At 54.8% G+C, this 25,285-nt stretch overlaps 1 protein-coding gene across 5 annotated transcripts; it reads left to right on the plus strand.

Moving 5' to 3' along the window:
- The first annotated feature begins 1,433 nt into the window (after nt 1–1,433).
- On the plus strand, nt 1,434–24,478 carry RRBP1 (ribosome binding protein 1). Of its 5 annotated transcripts, XM_038131678.1 has the most exons (24): nt 1,434–1,582; nt 6,993–7,694; nt 10,465–10,613; nt 10,809–10,931; nt 11,712–11,864; nt 12,321–12,439; nt 13,196–13,349; nt 14,956–15,094; nt 15,438–15,625; nt 15,789–15,826; nt 16,959–17,049; nt 17,619–17,711; nt 18,059–18,151; nt 18,253–18,333; nt 18,431–18,520; nt 18,951–19,043; nt 19,927–19,998; nt 20,183–20,278; nt 20,742–20,825; nt 21,443–21,541; nt 22,391–22,474; nt 22,937–23,035; nt 23,489–23,632; nt 23,911–24,478. In XM_038131678.1, exons 2-24 carry the CDS (start codon nt 7,013–7,015, stop codon nt 23,947–23,949), a joined length of 3,003 nt encoding a protein of 1,000 aa, XP_037987606.1. In that variant the 5' UTR covers nt 1,434–1,582; nt 6,993–7,012; the 3' UTR covers nt 23,950–24,478. The 5 variants fall into 5 exon arrangements, with proteins under 5 accessions (XP_037987606.1, XP_037987601.1, XP_037987602.1 ...); XM_038131673.1 differs by lacking the exon at nt 21,443–21,541; XM_038131674.1 differs by lacking the exons at nt 21,443–21,541; nt 22,391–22,474.
- Nucleotides 24,479–25,285: the final 807 nt, after the last annotated feature.

A 25,285-nucleotide genomic window follows, 5' to 3' on the forward strand; every position in this document is an offset into this window, starting at 1 on the left:
TGTCCATTTCAGGTTCCCTTGCGGAAGCTGTGTTATCATAATTAGCTGAAATGTTTCTCCATTAGCATATTTTTCCTCTTCTCCCGCCACACCAGCCCTCATGAAACAGTCATTTATTCTCCCCTTGCCCTTGTGTCGAGATGTACCAGGCTGCGGGCAGGAGCTGCTGCCCTCCCCAGCCTGGCCTCAATAGCACGGCTTGTTCTCCGTGCAGGGGGTGACAATCCAGCAGCAGCTAATGTAAATCCCAGGAACACCACTGAGAGCAGCCCCAATGGCCACCCCCTGAGAAGGTCTGGTCACTGAAACACAATAATGTTGATGTGCCAAGCCAGGAAGCTGGAAGGTCCCAACAGCCCGTGCTGTGATGGTGAATATCACTCCCTCACAGAGACTTTTTAATAGATTCCCTTCTTACTCCACAGCCAGTGCAGAAGCTTGGTTGTGCACCACAACGTGGCCAAGGAGAATGCAGGGTAGGGAAAGAGACGACTCTGAGCTTGGCTGAAGGTATGGAGGCATGGGAGACGTATTCCCGCTCAAGACCAGACCTTTTGTCTGTTTTGGGATGAAAAGTGTCGGCGGTGCCACCTGTGTGTTACAGAGTAGGCAGCAAACCTCTGCCCTGTCACACCAGCCCTTTTTGCCAACCCTCACCCTCCCGCTCGGTTGGGTGTTGGGGTGTTGGTTGGTTTTGGACGCATGTTTCTGGGGAGATGGGGCTGAGATGGTTCTCATATTTTTATTTCAGGGTGCAGCATCTCCTGAAGATGCTCTGGCTCTTCTCCAATGGTTCAGCCTAGCGGTTGCTCCTGACGTGAAGGGAGTCCCTTCTGACCCACTTCCAGATAGAAAACTCCCTCTGGTATGAACAGGCACTTGACTGATAAATCTTGCCATGGGAGGTCACAAACAGGCCGGGGGACACACAGAAGGCATGTGCCAAGAGGACAGCCGCCATCCTGCGTGGCACTGGCCATCGTGGCCGTGGCTTCCTCCCTGTCCTTGGACCTGCAAGCTGGAGGGTGATGGACCAGTCCCAGCGCTGTTTAACCGCACAACGTTTGCAAACCCTGAAAAAAGGCTCCCGCTGGGGCCGGGCATCTTTCGGCTCCAATCCAATCCCTGGTGCTCACACCCAGCCCTTGAGGAGCACGGATCAGCACCCCTGCCGCTGGCTGGCAGCTCCCCGGATCCCGCACCCACGCTCTCCCCGCCGTGCCCCAGGGATGACGCTGACACCCGGGGCAGGGCGGGCGGGCTGGCACACACCGATCCCGGCAGCTCAGCCCGGGGGCAAAGCTCCGCGGGGCTCCCCCGGCCCCAGCGCAGCCCGGGCGTGCGGCGGGACGGCGAGGGGCAGCGGGGCAGCGGCTCTGCCCCGCGGGGAGGGCCCCGCCGCCGCCCCGCCCGGCCCGCCCGGGCCGCGGCGCTGAGTGGGCCCCGCGGCGCGGCGCGGAGCGGCGGGCGGGACGCCACGGGGCGGGGCGGGACGCGGCGGCCGAGCCCGGCGAGACAGCGGCGGAAAGTGCCACGACTCCACACGGCCGCGGCGGCGAGGAGGGAGCGCGACCCGGCACGGGTGGGTAGGGGCGGCGGCAGCCCTTCCTTCCCCCGGCCCCTTCCCCGGCCAGCGCTTCCGCGCTCCCCCCGCGCTGCCAGCGGGACCCCCCGGCCGGCGCTGCCCCCGGCGCTCGGAGCGGGGCGGGCCCCCCGAGGCGCGGCCCCGGCGCGGAGCCGAGTGCCGCGGGCGGCGGCGGCGATGCGGGCGCGGGGTCCGGCGCGGGCGGCGGGGCCGGGCGGATGAATGGCCCTGGGCGCGGAATGGCGGCGTGTGCGGGCAGGGCGAGGGCCGGGCCCCGCGCTGCCCCCGGCCCCGAGCGCCGCCGCGCTGCCCCGGCGCCGGCCGGATGACAATCGCTAATCCGATTAACCGCGCCCGCAGACGGTCCCGCCGCTCGGGCCGCTGTCCCTTGTCGGTTTTCTTTCCTTAACTGTGACCCCCCCCCGACGAAACTCTGCTGGCACCCGGAGACCTCCCGGCAGCGCGGAGCGTTTATTCGGCAGAGGCATCGACCCCACAGGCGGAGACCCCCGCCCACCGGGGGCTCTCTCCGGCCGGGACATGAGCAGCCTTCCCGGGGTCTGCCCCGCTCCTCGCCCCGCCGGGGAAGCGGTCCAGCGGAAGAGCGTGTGCTGCACACGTGGCTGAGCGGGATGGAGAAGTGTCCGCGCCTGGAATGCCGGCTCTCACCTTCGTCGAAGCCCGGCACCAGCGGGAAATGGCTGGAAGGAGTCGAGGCTGCTCGGGATGTGAGCCCCAGGGAGGAGCTGATGAGGACCGGCAGTGAAATGCCTCTTCGGGCCAGGGAGGGGAGAGAGAATTTCTAATAGCCTCTGCAGAGTTTAGTCAAGCAGCAGCTGTGTTGTGGTGCTGTTACACTCTTCTCCTATACATACGTGTATTTTCTGCCTGTTTTCTCGCTCCTGGGCTGAGGAAGGGAGCTGGCAGCGCTGCTGGCAAGCACAAGCCAGCTGGCTGCTGCTGCCAGAGCTAATGGAGCACTAAGACACGTTCAATTAAGCTGAGCTATAACTGTTGACGATGGGCTGATCTGGAGTTGCCGTGTGGAGTAGCACATGCTGCTGGGAGGCTGGAAGTGCACAGTCACTTACACAGAAAATGTATTTAAACAGAGGCTGCTGGCAGTGTGGGCAGGAGCTGCTCACGGCGTGCAGGCTTTTCTCGTTTGTTTTTAATTTTTGTCTCTATTGCAACAGGGTGGAGGGATAAACTCCAGGAGAGGTATCTGGCGATTGTTTTTTTATCTGCTGGCAGTGGTGTTGCTGATCAGACCTCCCAGTTCCCTCGTCCTTGCCCTTTCCCTCCTTGTTTTTTTAGCTGCTGGTATATGTAGAGGCAGGGATGCTGCAGGAGCTTCACAGGCAGGCATTGCTGTGGGTTGTGCAGAGCCCGTCTGTGTGAACCCAGTTCTCTCTCTGCCCTCTGGCCCCTCATCGCCCCTGCTGCATTGCTCTAAACTGAGATGCCACCTTCACACCATGGCAAAGTGGAAGCCTTGGGTTGCAGGGGTCAGTGTCCTGCTTGCAAAGAGCATCTTTTCCTGTCTGCAGCACCTGTCGACGCTGGGAGGAGAGAAGATGTATTTTCCTTTGGCTGTGGGAAGAAATAAGATCTCTGTAGTTATTGCACAACCTGACTCTTCGATTGCTCCTGCCCACCTGTTGTGTGGCCTGGGTGATTTAAACGAGGGTTGGTGGAGGGCTGGGTCTTAAAGATGCTGAATTCCCATGGATTTCATGTGTGGTCACAGAGGGGAGGACAGGCTGAACAGGTGGCACGGTTCCAGCCTGGCTTTTGACACAGCTGTCAGTGACAAATGTGACCACAAGACACTGAGCATGGCCCTGGTGCTGTCGTGTCACATGTCTGTGGGTTGGTTCATCCTGGAAATTGTTTAGTGCTGAAAAACCAGCAAGGCTGAGTGCTTTTCTGGTTCTGCTTCCTTAGGGCGAGTTGGACTTTGGCTCGAGTCAGACAGAGGTGGCTGCGTGTGCAGGGAGGTGAGGGAGCTCAGGTCTCTTGGGCTGTTATCTGGGATTTGAGGAAGCTTGATGGATAACGAGAAAAAGCCTCAGGAGTGGAAGAGTCAGAGCACAGCATTTCAGCCAGCTCCTGTACATGAGAAGGGCAAGTGAATACCAGGTGAATAGCAAGTGAAGTTGTTCACCTTATTCCTGTTCTGATGGTGGGGAAAGGCTTTACCTGGACCAGCTGTTTTGGAGAAAGAGTTTGTGTATGGAGATATGAGATGATTTCTGCTGTTCTGGCTGGGAGAGGAGTGGAGGATGCTCCAAAAACGTCATGGAAGTAAATGTGCTCAGTGTTGGATGTGAACTTGACTTTTTTTGAGCATGGACTCTGATGACTGCTGGTGTCCACTCACTTCTTGGGCACACAGCCCTCTCCCAAGCAGATGGAAAAATGCCATTGTAGGAGTGATGCCCTGTGGAGGACCAGAAGCTACAGAAGGGAGTATCCTGAAGTCTTTGAGCCTCTCCAAAGCGTGGCTGTCAAGCTGAACATGTGTGACTACCTTTGGTTCCCTATTTTGCCGTGTCCTGGCTAAGACTTTGTCCAGGTGGGAAGCACGGAGGGCTTTCCTGCCAAAGGGCACACGTGCTTGCGAGGGCAATGGTGTCTTGCTCTGCAAATCCACGAGCCAACTTCCAGCCCTTGGAAGGGCAAAGGTGGCAAGGTCAGGAAATGTCAAAGCAGAGCTTCTCTCCCGGGTGCTAACACCGTGGCATAAACGCTTCTGGCATCTCTGCACCAGGAAGTTCCCGTAGGAAGACTTTTCCTTATCCCCCAGATGCCGAGGCCAGCCTGGCTTGATTTAAGCTGTCTGTGCCCTGTTGGAGAGATGGGCTCTTCCCTGAACAAGTTGCTGGGCTGGTCGTGCCAAGTCCCGACCACAGGAGGAACCCTACAGGTAGAACTCGCTCCTCCCTCGGAGCCAGCGCCACGAGCGCTGGGACAGCACCCGGGTTTGCCATGGGAGTGCTGCTGGCAGGGATCACTTCCTGGCTGGCACCTCTCTCTCCTTCCTGTGGATCTTCTGCTGGCACATCTGTCCTCAGGAGCAGCGTGGCGTTCCCCTGGCCGGGCAGTGGGAGCTTGGATGGCCTCTCTGAGCATCTCGGCAGCTGCCAGGGCTCTTTTGCAGGTCCACAGCTCCTGGGTGCTCTCAGCTGCTTTGTTCCTGTATTGCTTTTGGTCTGGAGGGGGTTGCCGGGGTGCTTTTGTTTCGCTAGGGAGGACTTTAGTGCTCATTTACATCCTTATCTCACCCTGGCTTTAAAGCAGGAGGCAAGGTACAGGCAGCTTTTACTGCAGCCCATGGAGCTGGGTGAGGCTCTCTGCGAGGGAGAGAGGGTATGGGGCTCTGGAAGGGCTTCTGGGGACAGTCCTGTGGGGTGGGGAGTGGGCAGGCACACAGCTCTGGTGCCAGGATGCCACATCCAGCACTGCCATCTCACCCACCTCACCACCCCTGTCCTCTCATCCATCCTCCCTAGTGGAGATTAGGATTTCTTGCCCCATTCCCATCCGCTGTGGGCTCCATCAAGCTGCTTTGGAGGGTGGCAGTACCAGCTGCTGGGCTTGGAGTGCGTTTGTCAGCACTAGGGGATGCCCTTGCCCCAAGGTGGAGCAGTGTATTTTTATCTAGATTTGAAACTGTGGTGCTGATGAGGTCAGGCAGGGCTTATTTTTACAAACATGTTGGGGTTACTGGGTGAGGAATGTAGGTCACCTTGTTCTGGCCCTAGAACAGCTCCTGGGTGCTTTGGTGTAGCCCTAAACCCAGCACAAGATTGGGGGTATGTGTTCTCCAGCTCTACTTTTTATTTACTGACAGGGAGAGGAACTCCGGTCCTTTTCACACTGTGGGTTAGGAATTACCTGTCTGTCCTGGTTGGGACCATCCCAAAGCAATGCTCCCTAGTCAGGAGGCAATGACTTGGCACCAGATGTGGTGGGATAGAGTGGGCTGAGGCCATTCAAGTGCAGAATAGCCAGGGTAGATGTGAAATAGTAGTAAGTGATGCCTGCAGTATCAGCTGGGATCTCCAGCAGTGCCCTGGGGTAGAAAATTGGCCCTGACAGGGCTGGCTGGTTCCAGCTGGCATGGAGAGCCCTCCTGCCTGCCAGCTTCTCTCTCTGCTGCTTTACCTTGGAGAGGTGGGCAGGGAGAGCTGCGCTGGAACATCCTTTCCCAGGCAGATTGGGTATCTCCAGTGGGAGATTGCAGCTCCTCCCAGCTCTGCACCCTGTGCTTGGGTGCTGGAGATGAGTTTTCACTGCACTGTCCCCCCCCCGAGCAGCTTTGAGCTGCAGATTCAAGTTTGCTGCTCCCGCTCTTAGAAAGGAAGGGCCTCCGAGGTGTCTCCCTGCAAGCACTGAGGTTTGAAAAGATGCTGATCTCCTTAGTTTTATTCTTATTTTTGCCTCCTCCCCTTCCACCTGTCCCTCCCTCCCTCCTCGACCCACACCCCCTTAAAGAGGAAATTCGATAATGTCAGCAGTTAATCGTGGGGATGAGAACTCCTGGTAGCTGAGGACTTCCTGCATTTTGCTCGTTCTGTTTTAAGTAACAAATGATGAGGAACCACAGCCATGGCAACTCCTGGGAAATGTCCCTTCCCAGATTAACTGCCTGACACCAGCATCTGGGGGATTGTGAGCCACCTCAGAGCCACGTGGAAGTGATGCCCTGGTGGATGAAACACGTGGATGGGCCAGCAGAAATTGGCTGTGAAACCAGGATAGGTTCAAGTAGCAGTTAAGAGGAGTGGAGATAGCAGCATCTTTCCCCAGGTGTGGCTGAACCCTGCTTGCCAGAGCTCAGAGCAAGCAGTGTGGTCTGTGCTGCTGCTCAGCAGGGAAAAGGAAGAGGGAAGAGCTGCTGCAAAGCTTTATCCTCCCAGGGGGATATTTTATCCCAAAGATGACACCTGGATACGCATCTGGGGGCAGTGAAAAAGCCAGGTGCTCCAGGGAAAGCCCAGATTTTGGCCAACCTGCTCCCAGCAGTCTGAAAGTGGGCTCTCTTACTGCTGCAGGTATGGCTTAGGGTCATGCAAAACCACCCCGCTGGACATAGAATGAGGCTCCTGGCTGTCTCTGATTGCATCCCTGCTTTTATTTCCTTCTCTCTGGTTCTTCTGGAGATGAAATTTAGTCACTGAGGTACAACTGGACCCCTGTGCATGGGCAGTGTAGCAGAGGAGCACAAACTCGGGAGGTGTGCAGGCAGGTCAGCCTGAGCCACGTGAATCTGGAGTGTTCCTCTTCCCAGTGCACGGTGCCATTGGAAGGCACAGATGCCCATGTGAAGATCCTTCTCAGAAAAGCCGTTGCATTTCTTTCCTCCCCTGCTGCCCCTAACTGTTGTCCTGGTGTCTTGCAGGCACGGAAGAGTGAGGCAGGATGGATGTGTACGACCCTCAGACGCTGGGTGTTATGGTCTTTGGAGGCTTCATGGTGATCTCGGCCATCGGGATCTTCCTGGTGTCCACCTTCTCCATGAAGGAGACATCTTACGAGGAAGCCTTGGCCAAGCAACGCAAGGAGCTTGAGAAGACCCAGCAGCAGAAATTGGAGAAAAAGAAGAAAGAGAAGCTGGTTGAGAAAAAAGGAAAAGCGAAGAAAAAGGAAGAGAAACCGAACGGAAAGATCCCAGAGCAGCAGCTTACTCAGGAAGTGACGGACCCTCCCAAGGAGGTGGTTCCCGAGCCTGCTGTGGTGCCCGAGCCTGTAACAGTTGAGACTCCAGTCCCAGCGGTGGCAGTTGTCCCGCAGGAAAAGGAGAAACCCGTCCCATCACCTAAGGAGAAGAGGAAGAAGGAGAAGAAGGTGGCAAAGGTAGAGCCTGCTCCTAGCCCGGTGTTGCCTCCACCCCCTGTCAGCGTCCCCAAAAGTTCTCCCGTGCGGGAGGTGGCCCCTAAGGAGGTGCCCGTTGTGGCAGTGCCCCCAGTTGGCACTCAGCAAAGCGCTCCGCTCGTCAGCTCCGTCACTGGCAAGAAAGGCGAGGCTCTCCCAGCCCAGGAGGACCAGAAGCATGAGGGACCTGCCAAGAAGAAGGCTGCATCCAAGAAGAAGAGCGAGCCAGGTGAGGCCAGATTCCTCTGCCTGTATCCCTTTGGTCCAGCACACGGGTGGTGGAGAGTTACAGTTTCCTCTGGGATTTGTGTTACGGGCTCTGCAGATGGGAGCTGAATGTCCCTGTCCTGGGGGAGGGACAAGGTGCTGCACATCTGGGTGGAAAGCCAGGATGAGGTGTTTTCCCCACAGAACCCTGACTGTTAAAAGTACAGAGGAGCTCTCCCACACTTCTCAGTGGAGCTGGGTCACTGCTAGAGTTTCCTCCTCCTTTGGTGGAGGTGAAGAAGGATTCTTCAAGCAGAGAGGATTGATGGAGTTTCAGACTGCAGGGGATTGATTGTAGAGTAATGAGAGGGAAGTGACTTTGGGTCTCTCACAGGGGAAGGGAAAACTTACCCATCATCAGTCGTGCCTTACTTGATTGACTCAGAGATGGAAAAGGTCCTGAACTCTGCAGAGTATAAAAAAGGTGTAGCGAAGGGAAAATCAGCTCTCCTGCTGGATTCTTGCCTCTCATTGTACCAGTGGGAACAGTTTTGGATTTATTTTTGGTTAAGTGATAATTACAGGCACTAAAAATGTGAGTGCTTTCAGACCTGTGGAAGGGTTCCCAAGTGGACTACATGGCAGAAATCTCTCAGGTGTTCTTAAAGATGTCATGTGATGTGCATAGATTTCTTTCTTTCTTCACCAAGAAAAAGCCCAACCCACCAAACTTAAGGACATCCCTTCTTGCTGCCCTTCTGCAGCACATCCAAACCTGCTGCGCAGCCTGGCAGTTTCCACACCCGCATTTTGGAAGAGGGCCTGCTACTTAGCAGGGCATTTGCAGCTGCTGGGTTTCAAAGATGGGTTAAACCCCTGAATCTGCTCTTCTGAGGGAAGGATTTTACTAAAGACCATCTCCACATGGTGATGGGGTTTGGAACGATTGGAGAAGCTGCTCCTGGAGGGTATTGCAGGGGTGGTGGGCTTGGGGAAACTGGAGGTGACTGGTTTGTTGTGTGCACCCATGGGAAAAACACACAAATCCAAGCCCTAAATCCCTAAACCCAAGCTGTAACAGCTGCGGGAATGTGGCTGGGAGATGACCTTTTAGCATTTGTTAAGTTGGGAGGTTTTTAGGTGCTCCAAACTTAGATTCCCTTGAGTATGAAGTCCTGCATGTCCTGAAAGTGAAGAGTGATGTCTCAGCTGCTCCTGTGGGGTTTTGCAAAGGAGGATTGGTAGGATTTGTGCCATGGAGCCAACTGCAGTTTGACCAACGCGTTTTGAGCAGTGGTGGTCCCTCCTCCTCAAATGCAAAGGAACACATGATTCTGTGGCAGATAAAAGGAGTGTTCAAGGACACATCCTCAGCACCGAAACAGATGGCAGACCTGACAGGAATGGCTTGGGGTATTTTTCTCCCGCAACTCCACCTGGAGAGGGGCGGAATTCCGCTTGGTGTGTCCCTGCACGCAGCAGGGCTGAGCCAGGGGATGCCATGAGCTGTCCTGCAGCCCTGAGGTTGCCAGCATGAGTAAAGTGTGAGCCAAGCCTCGGGCCCTGGTGGCACAAGAGGGTGCAGCTGGCCCTGCTGGGAGGTGGCTGTGGCTGGGGAGACAGACACGGCTGCTGCCAGGGCTTGGCGCTGCCATTCCAAATGGATTTACCAGGGATCACTTAGCAGTTCCTGTCACTGGCCAGACAGACTCCACTTGGGGAAAACTAATTTATTCTCCATTAGAATAGATGAGAAACAGAGAAGTTTTTTTTTTAGAAGTGAAAACAATGCCTTTCCCCCCTGTGCTTATTCCCAGGCTCAACTTCACTCCTTCCCTCCTGACTCCTCTACCTCCCATCCCTGAGTGGTGCAGGAGGATGGGGACTGTGGTCAGTCTGTTACAGCCACCCTCTGCAAGCTCTTTACTCCTCACACCTTTCTCCTGCTCCAGTGTGGGGCCTTCCATGAGCTGCAGTCCTTTGGGAGGAGCCTTATCCAGCATGGAGTCCGTTCTCTAGAGGAGAATCTCTGCTCTAACACCTGCAGCACCTCCTCCTCCTCCTCCTCCTCCTCCTTCTTCTTTGAACCTTGCTGCTTGGGGCATCCAAAGCTTTGCATTCAAGAGACTCTGGTGTTAGGGACTTCAGGGGCTCTGGAGCTACTGGACTCCACACTCTGTGGTTTTCTAGGAAGAGGAGCCTACAGGGCCATATATACACGCAGGAACCCCTAAACCACTGCCTCTGTGTATCGTGCACTGAGGTCCTACAACAGCATCATGGTCTCTGATGCTCCCTGGCTTTCCCAGGTTGGCAGGGGAAGGGTTGGAGTAATTTTGCTCCCTTAGCAAAGAGCTGGAACAAACTTGGCTGGTGAAAGGTGGGAGATGACTTTGCTGTCGCCAGCACCACTGCGTGGAGTGACATCCTTCAGCAAGGTTGTGTTTTGGTGTGGTCCAGCTTCTGATGCCCAACGTGTCTGAGCCCCCTGGCACTGGCAAAGAACTCCCAGCTCCTGCTGAGAGTCTCTCCGTTTGGTAGAGGGTGATGGCAGGTGCTGGGAGCAGCTGTTGAGCCAGGCAGAGGTGACAGCTGACTCAAGGAGCACGTGTGTGGTGTCATCTCCAGCGCTTTTCTTACTGTTCTCACTCAGAGGGGTACCAAATGTGACTCTGGAAATCTGGGTTGGATGGTGGTTTGAGATGGCAGCTGTGGGCTTGAAGCCAGCTGAGATGTTACAATATTTCTGCTGTTGTCCCCACAAGTCCCAATCCTTCCTCTCTCCTCCCTAGCACCTTCAGATTCAGATGGGGCCCTGTACCTGCCCTACAAGACCCTGGTGTCCACAGTCAGCAGCATGGTGTTCAGTGAGGGGGAGGCCCAGCAGCTCATCGAGATCCTGACGGAGAAAGCAGGAATCATCCAGGACACCTGGCACACGGTAGGGCTCTGCTGAGCCTCAGGAAGTGCAAGGTGGGGAAGGCACCCCATTTTCAGGCTGGCCCTGAGGGTGTCTGGGAGAACAGAGCTGAATTTTTCCCTGGAGCAGAGGGCAGGATGTCCTCTGTGTGTGGGGGGTGCAGGGGATGGGTCTGAAGGTGGTGGTCCCCACTGATGTGCCACCCCATGCTGGCAGGCCACGCAGAAGGGTGACCCGGTTGCTGTCCTGAAACGCCAGCTGGAGGAGAAGGAGAAGCAGCTCTCTGCTGAGCAGGAGGATGCAGCTGCTGCCAGGAACAAACTGCGGGAGCTGAGCAAGGTAAGCCCTGGGTGGCCCTCCTGCCATCCCCCGTGTGGCCTCTGCTCATGGTGGCTCTCCATGTGCCTCCTGCTCCCCACATCTCAGCCCCGTGATGGGGCTCTTTGGAGCCTTCACTTGTTGGCTGTTTTCTTCCCAAAAAGTAGAGGAGATCCCCCCCAGCCCTCCTCTCTTGGGCCTGCTCCAGTTTGGGGAGGTGCCAGCCCAAAGAACCGCAGGGTAGTGCCCGTTGGCAGCCCTGGGAGAAGCAGGGGAAAACCCTTTCTGTGAGAGATTGCAGCTTGCTTCTCCTTCAGGGAGAAAAGCAAATCCCTTCTCATTTCAGCTCCCCTGAGCTGAGATGGTGCCTTTGTAAGGAACCTGATCCCATTTACAATGCCCTTCCCTGACTCAGCCCTCTGCCCCCACCTCTTTTTGGGTGTTGAAGGCAGAACAGATCCCTGCCATGCTGAACTTGCGGCTGTCAAGTCCATCTGCTTAATTCTTCTGCTTTGCCCCCAAACGTTGTGTGATGTTATTTATTCTGGGGGAGGAGAATAAAATTCCAGGCTGTCTTACTCCTTTCTCTTAGCTGGCCCAACATGGAACAACAGTGGCATCCAGTGGCCACAGAGCCCAAAACAAAATGCAGGAGGAAATGTAAGTGCTAAATGTACCTGGGCGTGGGGGCAGCAATGAAAGGGCTAAACTTTGTAGTCTGCTGAGCTTAGGAGGCCACATCCTCTTCAAATGGGGAGACCTGTGCTCTGAGGGCTAACTGGGGGCCTCCTTTCCTGGAAGGAGCTGGCAGCCGAGCGGGCCAAGGCGGTGGCCGTGGAGGGCAAGCTGAAGGAGCAGCTGCTGGCACGCGAGCGGGACATCGTGGCGGTGCAGGCACGGATGCAGGCCAGCTACCAGGACCATGTCAGCGAGATCCAGCAGCTCCAGGGCAAGGTGAGCCCTAGGCTGTGGTGTGCACCTCCTTCCTTCCTCTGCCAGGTGGCTGCTGGTGGCACACATGTGACATTCTGTGGGAGGGGGCGAGACCCTGCGGTGCTCCTGGGCCATGGTGCTGAATTTCCCCCCAAAACCCCTTTAAGCCCCCCCTATACACCCCTTTAACTCCCCCAGATCCCTTCCCAAACCACTTCAGGTCCCCCCACACCCCTCTAAGAGCCACTTAATACCCCCCACACTCCCTAAACACCCCCCCAACATCTTTAAGCCCCCTCCAAACCTCTTTGGAGAAGAGGCACGTTGGAGCATCTTCATGGGATGTCACAGCCTTGAGGGCTGTCAGCATCAGCACGCACTCCCTTGCATTGGCAGTCCCTCCTGCTCATCTCTTGGGCTTTGACAGGGGCAGCAGAAGGGCTGCTGGTGGCATTAACCCCTGTTGGGCTCCTCTAGATCCGGAGCCTGCAGGAACAGCTGGAGAACGGCCCCAACACGCAGCTGGCTCGCCTGCAGCAGGAGAACTCCATCTTGAGGGATGCCCTCAACCAGGCCACCAGCCAGATGGAAAGCAAGTAAGGCTGGGAGGAGGGGCAGAGCCTGGGGCTGCCCTCAGGCATACCTTGGCTTGACCACCCCCTTTCCCAAAGGTACATGTATGGACACCCCAACTAGCTGGAGGTGGAGGAGAGAATGAGGGAGGAAGAGCTTGCCAAATGGCTTTTGGGGGTACACCAGAAGAAACAACAGGGTTTTTCCCAAGTGAAAGGGCAAGGAATCCCTCTCCCCTTTGGAGTCACCTGTGCTGATGCCAGATCCAACAGGCAGTGGAGGGGGGAGAGGGCATCAGAAGGCACTGTGGTGTTTTTCCCCCATAGGGGAGCTCCTACTCTCAAACTTGAGAAGAAATGCAGCCAGCTCATTGATGGGAGTGATGCTACAGAGAGCAGAACAAATAGGAGCTAGGTAGAAGAATTTCACACTCCTTTTTATAGACAGTCTGAAATGACTGGTGATTAACAGCAGGCAAATAATTACAGAGTGGACTCCAGCTGTAGCGCTTCCTCTTGTGCCTGGGAACACAGATCCATGTGTCCTCTACTTCATAAGAAAGGAATGTCTCCTGTGACTGAAACAGGACTTCTAAAAAGTTATTTGTTGGCTCTTTCCACCCCCTCCCTGAAGGACCAGGAGTGTCCTAGAAACAGGCAAACAAAGTTCACCATTTCAAGTCCTGTATCAGGCCCACAGGAGGATGTGTTTCCCCTGACCAACACCAGGGAGTCTTGGCTGGCCTGTGGGCTGAAATAACCCTGCTTCTGTTGCTGCAGGCAAAATGCTGAGCTGGCCAAGTTGAGGCAGGAGTGCAGCAAGCTGATGAAAGAGCTGTCTGAGAAGTCAGAGGTGCTGCAGCAAGAGGAGCAGCAGAGGAAGAGCTGGGAGATCAAAGCGACGGCCTCGGAGAAGCGAATCGAGCAGCTGCAGGTCAGGCAGGCACTGGCAAACCCTGTCCCCTTGCAGAGCTGGGTGGCTGAATTCATCCATCCACTTGGCCATGGGAAGGGCTGGGAGGGACGTGAATGTCCATGGTTGGTAGGACATGGAATGTCCTAATTGCTCTCCCCCGCATTAGCTTGTCACATTCCCTGTGCCCCTTGTGTAGCATCATGGTCAGAGCCCAGGGAGCAGGATGCCCTGGTTGAAGCCATTCTTCTGCAGGTGCTCTCTCTCTCAAACTCAGATGGTTTGAAGCTTGTTGCTCTCTCTCCCTGGTGTAGGAGATGGAGCTCGTGGCTTTTTTGGTTGCCAGCAGGGAGTGGGCTGGGTTTGGGGGTTTTAGGGGTTTTGAAAGGACACCTCCCAAGCAGAGCCTGTGAGCACACAGAGGTGTGCTGCTGGCAGGCAGGCTTTACTCACACAGGGAAGAGCATCTTCTTGGGATGTTGACAGTGCTCCTGCTGGGATGCTGCTCTGCTGTGTGCTGGGAGCATTAATCCCTGTGTAGCAGGCAGAGTGAGAGATGTCTCTGAATTACTCTGGCCTCTTCAAGAAGGGGCTGTGATGGAAGAGACCTTTATTTGCACATTCCAAAATAGTTTTGTAGAGGAGTTCCTAGAGCAAGGGGCCCTCCATATCCTTGCTCCTAATTTTTTGTGTGCCTGAGGATGTGGCTCTCATTTTGGTGGGCTGCATTTGGCTCCTGCTGCTTTTGCAGGTGAGGAGCAAGGAGGGTGATGTGAGCTCAAAGCTGGTGTGAAGGCAGGAGCTACCTCTCTGACTCAAAGCAGCAGCTCCTGCTTTGGAGACATACTTTTGGGAGAACTCCAGAGCTGTCAGCTTGCTGCACACCTTAATGCTAATTAAATAAATCACACTAGCTGACTCTAAAGTCAGCTTAAGGTGCTGGGGAGAATGTGTTCCACAGTAACACCTGGAGCTCTGAGCTGAGGATATTGAGTCAAATCCTCAAAAACCAGAGCAGCTCTGCTTTCCTGATGCTGCTGAAAGTGTCCCTTGGACAGAGACTGGCTTGCTGGTTTACCTTTTCCTGTCCCCTCCATGCAAAGCAATTTTTCTCCCTCTGCAAGAGCGCCACTTCTACCTGTAAAGCTGCAACTCATCCTCCTCCCCCTTTGCCTTCCCCCTCAAAACTCCTGCCCTTGCCAGCCTCTTCCTTGCTGCTTTCCATGATGGAAAATAAAAAGTATTCCCTGGCCCAAATTGCGCAGACAATTCCTCCTCCTTTGGAAACGTGGTTGGGTGTCTGCTCTGCAAAGCCCCGTGCCAGCACCTCTCCCTGCTGGGCTGGGGCGGTTTGAACCGGGGCTCTGAGAGGTTTTTCAGAGCTCTCCAGAGGAGAGGTTGGCCATGGAATTGGCCCAGGACTGAGACATTTGGGTATTGTCTACTTCCCAATGTGAGGGCTGGCACGGGATAAAATGTGAGCGCAACGCAGGGTGCTTGGCGGGAGGATGACTTTAATCCCCCAAAACACAGCTTAAAAATAAGATTATGTGACACATGAAGCTTTGCTTCAAACTGCCTGGGGTGTCTGTCACACTCCAGGAAACCTTCTCTTCCTGCCCTGCAGGCTTACCAACGGGAGGCAGAGGTGATGCTGCAGAAGAGGCTGGATGAGGTCAGCGACGAGCTCCGCAAAACCCAGAGCAGCTACAAGAGCCTGTTGGCAGATGCAGAAAAGACCAAAGGGCAGCAGCAGAGCATTGCTGGTGAGCACCTGGGATCAGCATGGGGAGGGCTGCAGGGCTGACTGGAGACTTTCAGAGCTTGGAAGAACCAGTTGGGGCAGGACAAATAGATCCAGGGATGAGTTAGGCTGCCTGGTGTTGGTGTGAGCAAGACGTGCTGGTCCGTGGTTCTATCCCAGGGTGTTACTCCAAGGATTCTCTCCTGTGCTGGCCTGCATCTTCCTGCCCTTTCTCTGCCTCCTCAGAGCATCCTTGGCCAAGGAAGGCTTCTTTGGCTAAGATCCTGCATGGGCAGAGCAGGGTGGGGAGTCTCCAGGTTTGTTTGCACCTGCCCTATTGAGTTTGTCACCCTTCCCTCCAACAGAGCTGCAGGCCAAGCTGCTGAGCTCCGAGGCAGAGGTTAAAAGTAAGCTGCTGGAGTTGGACAGTGTGAAAGGGAAGCTGCAGGATGCCAGCTCAGAGAATGCAAAGCTTCTGGAGAGGATCAAGTCCATCGAAGCTCTGCTGGAGGCAGGCCAGATGCGGGAGGCAGAAAAAGACAGAGACCTGCAGGTTGTGTGCTCGTTGAATTGGGGTGGGAGGAGGGGAGTGGGTGACACTGCTTACACAATCCCTGAGTGGTCTTGGCTCTGGGATCCTCTCTGGGATGCCACAGAAGGGGCTGACCTGTGTCACATGCCTGGGGCAGGTCATCAAAGTGCTTTCTCTCTTCCAGGCAGCCAATGAAGCAGAAATGAAGCAGCTGCAGTCAAGGTGGGTCCAGGTGCACATCTTGCAGTGGCACCTCCAGCTTGCTGTCCATGTGTCCCAGGCTTCCTTGAGCTCTGAGCCTGTGGCTGCCCAGCGGGGAAGTCAAGGTCAATCCTGGCCAACAATGCTCTTTAAAATATTAATTAGCTCTGGTGCTGGCCCCGTGTAACAGCCAGTCCATTCTGAAGTAGGGCTGAATTGCTGGCAGGCACACGGAGTCTGACCATTCCTGCAGAACAGGAGGTTCTGCTGGTGCTGGTGCTGGGTGTGGGATGTCTCCGGTGCAAGTCCCTGCTCAAGGCTGGGCCAACCAGAGGAAGTTTTTTAAAGATGTTTCCAGGTATCTCCAGGGATGGAGATTCACCACCACTCTGGGTCCCTACTCCAGTGTTTGATAACCTCTTCCCCCACCCCCCACACAGAAAGGTTTCCTGGCATTTAACTGGAGTTTCCCATGTCCTGAGTCCTGCCTGTTATTCCTTGTCCATGTGCTGGGCACCTCCAAGAAAGCCCCCCCTGCATGGGGGGAAGATTTCTCAGATGCCCCCATTGCCAGCAAGCATCCAGCATCCCTCTAAAGAAGGCAGCTGTCCTGAGACCCCAAGAGATGTGCGTAGCTCTTCTCAAGGACCTGAGCCTTGGTTTGCTTTGCTTTTTTGAAGGGACCCCCTGAGGGTCCCTTCGGGGCAGATGGGGGATCTGAGGGTGTGGAGGGAACCTGCAGCTTTCCCCTGTCTGGTTGGCAGCCCTGATTTAGGGTTACTCAAGATAGTGGGATGATACTTTCAAAATGCAGAGCTCTGGGCTCTCCCAGCCTAAGGAGCCACGGATAGGAGCAGCCCCAGGTGTGCAAGCCAGAGTTCCTGGCCTTTGCATCAGGTTGCTTCTTCCTCTTTTTGTGTGTGTACAGCCAGCCAGTTAAGTGATTGCTTTTTATTGCTGGTAAGGGGGTAGAAAACCAGATCCCACTCCAGTATTGCCATGGCTGTGGTTTTTAGTCCTGCTCCCTCTTCCTCCTGCTGTGTGTAGATCCCAGAGCAGACCAGGATAGGAAGGGCTGTGTCTCCATCTCGGGAGCTTGCTGCCCGTGAGGGAGGTGACTGCTCAGGCTCACTCCTGCATCCTGCCCTTCCAGACTCCAGGAGAAGACAAACCAGCTCTCAGCCTTGGAAAGGGAAGCCACACAGCTCCGGGAGACAGTGGAGCAGCAGAAGGTGAAAAACAACGTGAGTGACAGACAGCCCATCGTGGTCACCTACTGATGGCTCCAGGGTGTGGCCAGAGGCTCTTCCAGCCCCACAGAGTCCTGGAAGCATTGCCTCATCTGCCAGAGAGCAGGAATACCCCTGGTGGGCTGCCTGAGGTGACATGTCTGTCCCTTGTTCTCTTGGAAGGTTTAGGACCTGGTAAGCCAGAGAGATCCTACCTTGGTAGGACCAAGGCAATCTCTGAGAAGGCTCCTTCACACCTTCCTGCTCCTCTGCTCCTTATCCCTCTACTGCAAGGTGGTGTCACTTGTGTGGAGGCCACCTTGCATCCCTGCACTTGGCCTGTTTCCCCTGCAGGCATCCTGAGCTTGCTTCTGGAGCTCCTGTCCCATCCAGGGCACTGCCAGAGCAACAGGATGTTTGGAAAGCTGGGGAGGAAGGAATGCTTGTGGGCATGGGATGGAAGACTCATGACCAAACCCAGTTCCCTAAGCAGTGGCTTTGAAATCCCCTGCAGTGCCAGCAAGCAGCTTTGTGGCCCTTGGCACAGCTTGTGGCTCATTGCCCTCTCTGTGTGGTCTCCACAGGACCTTCGGGAAAAGAACTGGAAGGCAATGGAAGCGCTGACCACGGTGGAGAAGGCGTGTGAGGAAAAACTGCTTGCTGCTACCAAAGCAAAGGTGAGCCTGGCATTGCCCTGGTGTTGGAAGGGAAACATTCAGCTTCCCCAAGCCACCAGGAGGCCTGCCCTGGGTTGCCTGCCTGCTTAGGAAGAGTGCTGGCCCAATTCTTCTGCAAGCTTCTCCAAAATTTTCTTGAGGGCAGTGCATCCCTGGTACTGGTCATGGTTGGGGAACCAGGGACGTAGTTGAACTGGAAGTGATGCTTTTGTGGTTCCCAACACCAGCAGTTTTCTGTGTTGGCTGGTTTTCCCGGCCCTGTAGGCACAGAAAAGCAGGACCAGTGTTGCCAGCCTGGCCAGCAGGTGCCCAAGACCTGCATCCATTGCAGTTTGTCCCTCTTTCAGGAAGAGCTGGCCCAACAGCTGGACGCGCTCCAGACGCGAACCAAGCAGACGCTGCTCTCCGCCCTCCCGGGAGTCACCGTGTCCTCACAGCAGGTGGGACAGGCTTCCTCAGCCCTCCCCAGAGCCTCTCCTCATGGGAAGGAGAGAGGTCTAAGCATCCTCCTTCTTTCTTGTTCTCTTTTTTCCGAACCCAGGATTATGACACGTGGCTACAGGAGTTTAAGGAGAAGACCGTGGGTGTGCTAAAGCAGCAGATGATCACAACAGAGCAACCAGTAAGTGATGGCTGGAAAGTGGAGGGGTGAGGGTGTGCTGGAGGGTCACATGTTTCTTCTTTTCATCTCTCTCTCCTTCCTTTCCCTCTCCTTTTAGGATTCAGCTCTTAAATTAAAAGAGGCAGAGGAAGCGCAAAGCACTTTACAGGCAGAGTGTGAGCAGTACAGAACGATCCTCGCAGAGACTGTAAGTTCCTGCCCTTTGCACTGTGTTGGCTTCCCATTGGAAACCCCTCTGGAGAGGTCTCCTGTCAGCCCAGGCTGCCCATGAGCTCAGGGTGGGCATCCCTTGGTGTGTTGGGGGAGCTGCTGTGTGGTGGAGTATTTGTCAGTGAGACGGAGGAACGGGATAAAGGTGAATTTCCAGAGCTCTTCTTCAGCCTAATTGTGTTGGAAACCTTGCTGCTGGTGATGGGATGAGACACAGCAAGGGCTCTGATGACCAGGGTAGTTGAGCCAGAATAGGGATTAGGAGCCCTAGCCCCACCTGATTCTAATTCTGTGCCCTGTTGTTCTGCCCAAATCCTTGGAGAAGCTTTTGAGGCTTCCAGCCCTTACACTGCTCAGCCTGCTGGGGGCTGCAGGAGGTTTGGGCTCAGCTGAGGCTTTGCCCACAGGAAGGGATGCTGCGAAACCTGCAGAAGAGCGTGGAGGAGGAGGAGCAGGTGTGGAAGGCAAAGCTCACAGCCTCTGAGGAGGAGCTCCAAAAGGTGCGTGTTGCTGACACAGCTGGGTTTGGTGCTCCTGGAGTTGGGCTTCCAGGAGAAGGGGATCTGTTGGGTATAAATTGGTTGGTGGCCCTCAGTGTTCCTGCCAGCTGTGAACACAGACACAGGAGCTTTCTTTTCTCCCCAAATCTACCCCTCCTGTCACCAAGCCAGCTGACAAAAAATCTACCTCATGTAGAATCTTCCCTCCTGAATGCAGAACCGAGATTGAGCTGTTTTCCATGGTCTGGCTGCTCCCCATCCATCACGTGGGGTTTTGGAGTTCACTGGGACTGCAGGGAGGTGGGGGAAGCTGTTGTACAAGAGTTGTTTGATTTCTCAGCCCACTGCTGGCTCCTGCAGCGCCAGCTGAGGGCTGGTGTGGGATTGCACAGGGTGACGTGGCTGCTGATGGTGTTCCTGATGGGAAGAACGTCTGGTGCCTAGGGCAGCTCCCAGAGCAATCCTGCCTCTCGGTGGAGAGGAGGTGAATTTCCTCCTTTCCAAAAACTTCAGCATCTGCAGTCCTCTTCAAAAACCAGCCTGGGTTTAAGTGCTTTTTCTGGCAGCTTGGCCTCTCTTAATAATGAAGGCCACGCCACCTCATTGGAAAATTGCTGCTTCCAGAGCAAAAAGTGCTTTCAGCAGGAAGCTTGTGCTGAGTCTCATGATGGTTTCTCGGGTGTTGAAACCTGACTGCAGCCACCTGAAATGACCATTTATGGCCTGTGTGTGTTAGACTGTCCTCCCTGGGAAGGAGAGCTCTTCCGTGGAGCTCCTCTTGGATGGGTGCAGGATGAAGTGGGAAGGGTGGGAGTCTAACAGCAGCCAGTTTTTGATTGAGCCAAAAGTGCTCAGTGTCCTTCTCTGATCCTTTCTGCTTCAGTCACACCTGCAGCTGAAATCCCTGGAAGGCGTGGTGGAGAAGTTGAAAGCAGATCTGCAGAGCACAGATCAGGTGAGGATTTTTGGGGAGGGGAGGTCCCTGCACAGGTGCCAGAGAGGCACACGCTGTGCTTGGGTTGAGTCAGGCCCCATCTCCTGACTTCCCCTGGGGGGGGCAGGCTTTAGCCATAGGATGTTTGGGGTGTGTTGGACCTCACACAATCAACCCCCTCCTGCTTTCCTCTCTTTTCATGCAGCTAAAGGAATACACCTCTCTTCTGGAAACACAACTGGAAAATCACTTGGAGACAGCCAGTTCCGAGCGCCAGAACTACACAAAAGAAGTTGAAGCTGTAAGTGTGGAGGCTGCTGCCCTCTTCAGCTTTTTCTAACCCTGACTCCCCACCCATGCACGTTTTTAGGGATTTAAGGAGTGCCCTGGGCATCTGGGAAGTACCCCAGGGATCTGCAGCTTTGCAAAGAAAGAGGAAAACAGATGGAGGTGGTTGCTCCAACCTGGGTTGTACACTCCTAAAGCCAAGAATCACGGGCAAGGTGATGGGTCAGGGAGATCTCTGTGGAGGTGCTGCCTGCTGCTCCTGGGTGGCCTGTGTGGTTTCTGGGGCACAGGTGAGACAGACCTGTCCCACAGCTGTATTTGCTGGAGCAGGCATCAGCAGGCACGTCAGCTTGTGATGACACCATGACCTCTTTGGGAAGGTGTTGCATCATAAAAAAGCTTCCTTGGGCCAAAGAGTTCCTAAACCAAGTGCATAAAAGGAGTTGTTTTTTTTTCTTTCTTTTCCTCCTTGGCAGTTGAGGCAGCTCTTATCAGAGTCCCAGGAGCAGCTGGAGGCAGCAAAGACTGAAACACAGAAGCAGAGCAAGGAGCTGGCCCTGGTAAGGAGGGACCCTGGGAATGCCCTGCTGGGTCCTTGGGGCTGGCTTGCAAAGCAGCTGTGGGGCCAACACCCTTCCTGTGGGCTGAGGGAGGGCAGGAAGGCACAGCCACTGCATGGGCAAACCTGGTGCTGCTGGGGACCACACGTTCAGAGGCTACTGCTGTGACCCAGGAGGAGATTTTTATTTGCTTGTCTTTCCTCCTGTGATGGGGTGGGAAGGAAGGGAGAGCAGCAAGGCTTGCTCGAGCTGGGGTGTAGCAGAAAAACCCAGCTGCCCCACCTCTGGACACTTGTCACCACAACACCACCATGGGGCAGGGGTTTGGGTGTCCATCCATCCATCCATCCCTCCATCCATCCCTCCATCCATCCATCCATCTCTGAGTAGATGAAGTACAATAATTTGCTCTGCACCCCTGGGAGCTGTTGAGCCTGCAGCTGCCCGGGTCAGATACCACTGTCCTGCTCTGGCAGAAACTGAGGTGGCTTCCCAAGCATTCCAGCTCGTGTGCAAGCCAGAAAGCTGTCAGGCTTTGTCTGTAGGCCCCTGTGGCTCGTGTGAAGGCTGTGGCACAGGGATGTGTCACTGAGCCAGGCTTGCTGCTCATCCCTCAGGTCAGGCAGCAGCTGAGTCAGGCAAAAAGCCACGTACAGGAGGGAGGAGTAGTGGGGTTACAAGCTGAGCCAAGTGAGCCTGCAGCCCTCGAGGTTAGGGTGCTGAGGCCACTCCTGGGGAGGCTCTAACCCTTAACCATGTCCCATGTCCTGTGTCACCGTCTCTTACCGCATGGAGAATTGCACACAACTCTGCTCAGGGGTGTCTCAGCTGTGTTGTGTCCCATCCTGTGCTGGGGGGCAGTCAGCCCAGCACCCCCGTTGGACTCCTGGATGCTGAGATTGCATTAACCATGTGTCCTTTCCCACAGCAGTTGGCTTTCACCAGGCTGTTCCCCTTGGGAGCCCTCTGGCAAGCTTTGGGGGATGCAGGCAGGACATGCTGTGAGCCCTTGGGCCAGCACTGCCATGTGACAGTGCCCTGTGGGGTTCAGTCTCCTCAGAGGAAGGGGCCAACACCCTGGTAGAGCTGTGCAGGGATCCCTTCCCAGCCAGGGAGGATTAGGATTACAGAGGCTCCATAAATCCTGCTGCAGCTGGGTTGAAGGCATTTGCAGCAGCTGTGCCCTTCCGGGCTGACACCTCTGACTGGTGGCAGTGCTCTGTCTTTCTCCTTTAATCCTGTTAACTGTGGAGCCTTCTCCCAGTCATGGGGGCCTGCCAGGCACGTCTTTCTCTATGGGATGCCTCTCATCCCACATCCCAGCTGGTGCTGCCTGAGGAGCAAGCAAAATTGGGCAGTGCTAAGCCAGGCCCCAGGCTTGCCATCAGCAATCTCCCTGCAAAGGGGGAATGCTTGCACCTATTGCCATTTAGAGCTGTGGGGAAAGCTTCTGGTTTTATTTCTTCTGTCCAGCCCAGCTCTCTTGGTGATGTCCCTGGTAGCCCACATTTCTCTCATCTTTTTAAAATGTTATTTCTGGGTGTTTTCCCCTCTTCTCAACACAGTTGAAAACCCAGCTGGAGCAGAACGAAACGCTGGCGGAGAAGGAGCAAATGCTGCGGCAAAAGCTGGCACGGGAGCTGGAGGAGGTGGGTGTGGGTGAGGAGGATACCAGGGTGTGCAAATCCTTCCTGGATTCTTGGCTGCTAATGAAGCCCAAGAATTAATTTGAAGAATTAATCTGAAGGCTTTTCCCCATCACTGTCACACCTCAGACATTGCTGTGAGAGGTTTCCTCCCACACCTGAAGGACTTCTTACAGCAGCTGTGCTACAGCCATGTGGCACCTCTGGCCCCCCAAATTCAGCTCTCCCAACCCCCCCATGTCTTGTGCCAGCTTTTTCCTTGGAGGGTTATGGGCTTGAGCTGGGTTTCCTGGTGCTCCCAAGTGAGAAATGCCATCTCCTTGGTGGAAGCAATGCCTTGTGTGTCTGCAGCACCCAGCTCCTCAGTAGGACACAGCCAGCGGGCGCTCGGGATGGCTGGAGCTGGATGTGTGGGAGATGCCAGTGCTCTTGGCTTCTGTGCTCACTGAGTGTGTCCCTTTCCAGGCCCAGAGCTTGGCACGCAGCTTGCAAGCAGAGCTGGAAAAGCTGAGACTGGCTGAACACGCAGCAGCTTCAGACAAGGAAGAGGCTCAGCATCTCAAGGTGAGTTGGCTGTGCCACGATAGCAAAAGTCACCTGTGACCAGGACTATGGGCATGATTTATCATTTCTGAGGATTGGGGAGCGAGGCCCATCCCATGGTTACCCTGCAGGAGAGGGCTGAGAGCTCCAGTGTGGCTGAAGGACAGCAGGGCCACAGCCACAGCAACCCTGCAGGCTGAGATCTGTGTTGTGCCCTGAGCAAACACTCGCAGGCTGGGCTTTTCACAATGGGGGAACCATCCAGTCCTAGCCCACGGCATCTCCAGGGAGCCAGAGAGAGCTTTGGGGGTGCCTGTTCTCCCTGTTGAAGTGAGAACTGGGTGTTCCCCTGGCCTGTGGTCTCTGAGAGAGCTTGATGCAGACCCAAGGTGACCTGAGGTGTTTTGAATGGGGGAAGGTCACCAGGTGGCAAAGGGAGGCTCAGGCAGGTGCCTTCTTTTGACTGCCATGTAGGAAAGACTTGAAAAAGAGAAAAAATTAACAAAGGACCTGGGCCAGGCAGCAACCAAACTACAGGAGCTACTGAAGGTTTCCCAGGACCAACTGGCCAAAGAGAGAGAAATGGTGAAGAAGTTGAAAGAACAGCTTCAGGAAATGGTACTGGTGGTGGCCATGTCCCTCTCCTTGATGCTGGTGGAGGCCCTGGGGCAGTGTGCAGTAGGCAGGGGTTTAATAGTGGAGGCAAGGTGGTCCTTGCTGCCAGAAACCATTTGGGTGGCTTTTGGGAAACGCTGAGACCGCATGAGATGGTGGTCAAGGTCCTCCCTGCCCCACAGGCAGGACCTGGCCCAGCTGTGAAATGCTTTGGGCCTTGAGCTGCCATGAGAATAAGGGTGAGGCCAGCTGAGTAACCCACTTCTTTTTTCCTTCTCCAGGGGAAAGAGGACAGTTCAAAGGAAGGGACTTCAGTTTGATGAGTCTTCACCCTGGACCTTACAGTTAACTTACCAAAATGCCTTACACATTCCTAAAAATAAAATTTATGCTAAATTTACTGTAGATAAAAGATACAAGCCATTAGTGACCCAAAACCTAGTTTTGAAACTTACAGGAAAACATAAAAAAAAAAAAAAAACCCAACCAAAAAACCAACCAGTAAACACTGCAGTTTGTAAGAAAATCTTCATACTGTTTTGTACAACTCTTCGTTTCCTGGGGAGCTGCTGTGGCCAGGCCGGGCACGCGCTGGGGTTTCATTCTCCTGTTCCAGCAGAACCCACCAGTGTGTGAAAAGGGAAGACTGTGCTTGTACATCAACCAGTGCAATTATAATTATATATTTTTTCCTTTTTTTAAAATTTTCTTTTTTTTTCTTTTTTTTTTTTTTTTTGAGTGAAAGGAGTGTGAAAGTAAGACCCACCATGGAAGGATGCCCTCTTGGCTGGGTGGCTCTTGGCACGTGTATTTCTGGGTGTCGATGCAATTAAAGTGACGTAGTGAAGAGAGCTTGTCCTCGCTTTATTTTTCTTGGGGGTTTGTTTGTGTTGGGTTTTTTTTAAGTTTGCAAGCCAGGTAGGGCTTTGGGGTCACTGAAGAAGGACTTTGCTTTGGCCAGGAGCTGTGTCACAGAAACCATCACCTGGTTTTTACTCACTACAAGCAAAGCAGAGAAGCTGTTTGTTCCCACTGTGTTTTCCCACTGATGGTCCAGGGCTGGCCTCCCTGTGTGGGGTTTGGCAGAGGGATTGACACTTTTGCCATGGCAGTAGGAACATGGTGGGGACGGACCATTGCTCCTACTTGCTTTACACCTTAATGCTCCCTGTAATCTGTCCTTGTGGGTGCTGTGTGGTGGTGGTGACCCTTGGTTACTGTCAGGCTCTCTGGCCCTCTGCTCTCCCTTCTTGTTGCTTTCATTTTTATTTTTTTTTTTAAATTGTTCTTTTATTATTCTTTTTTGTTCCTTTCTTTTTTATTTTCAGTTTCTTAGGAAATGGCAGAGGCCACGTGGCAGCTTGGTGCTGTCTCCCCACAATAAAGCTGCTGAGCCCAGTGCTGACATCAGCAGGCTTTGAGAGAGGGGAGGAAAAGGCCCCTCGGTCCCTCCAGTGCCTGCAAAGAGCCAAGGCCAGGAGGGAGGATGAGGGGCAGACCTGCTTCCATTTTGTTCCTGGGGAAGGCCAGTGTGTGACCAACCCCTGTACTGCACCCCTGAGACTCCACAGGGCTGGGACATCCCGTCCCTTCCTCAGCACTGTGGCTTTTGGGGCCATGATGAAAGGTGGGGGAGGGCTGTGTGTGACTCAGCCG

The sequence above is a fragment of the Motacilla alba genome, chromosome 3, assembly GCF_015832195.1.
Source record: "Motacilla alba alba isolate MOTALB_02 chromosome 3, Motacilla_alba_V1.0_pri, whole genome shotgun sequence".
NCBI classification, from domain to species: domain Eukaryota; kingdom Metazoa; phylum Chordata; class Aves; order Passeriformes; family Motacillidae; genus Motacilla; species Motacilla alba.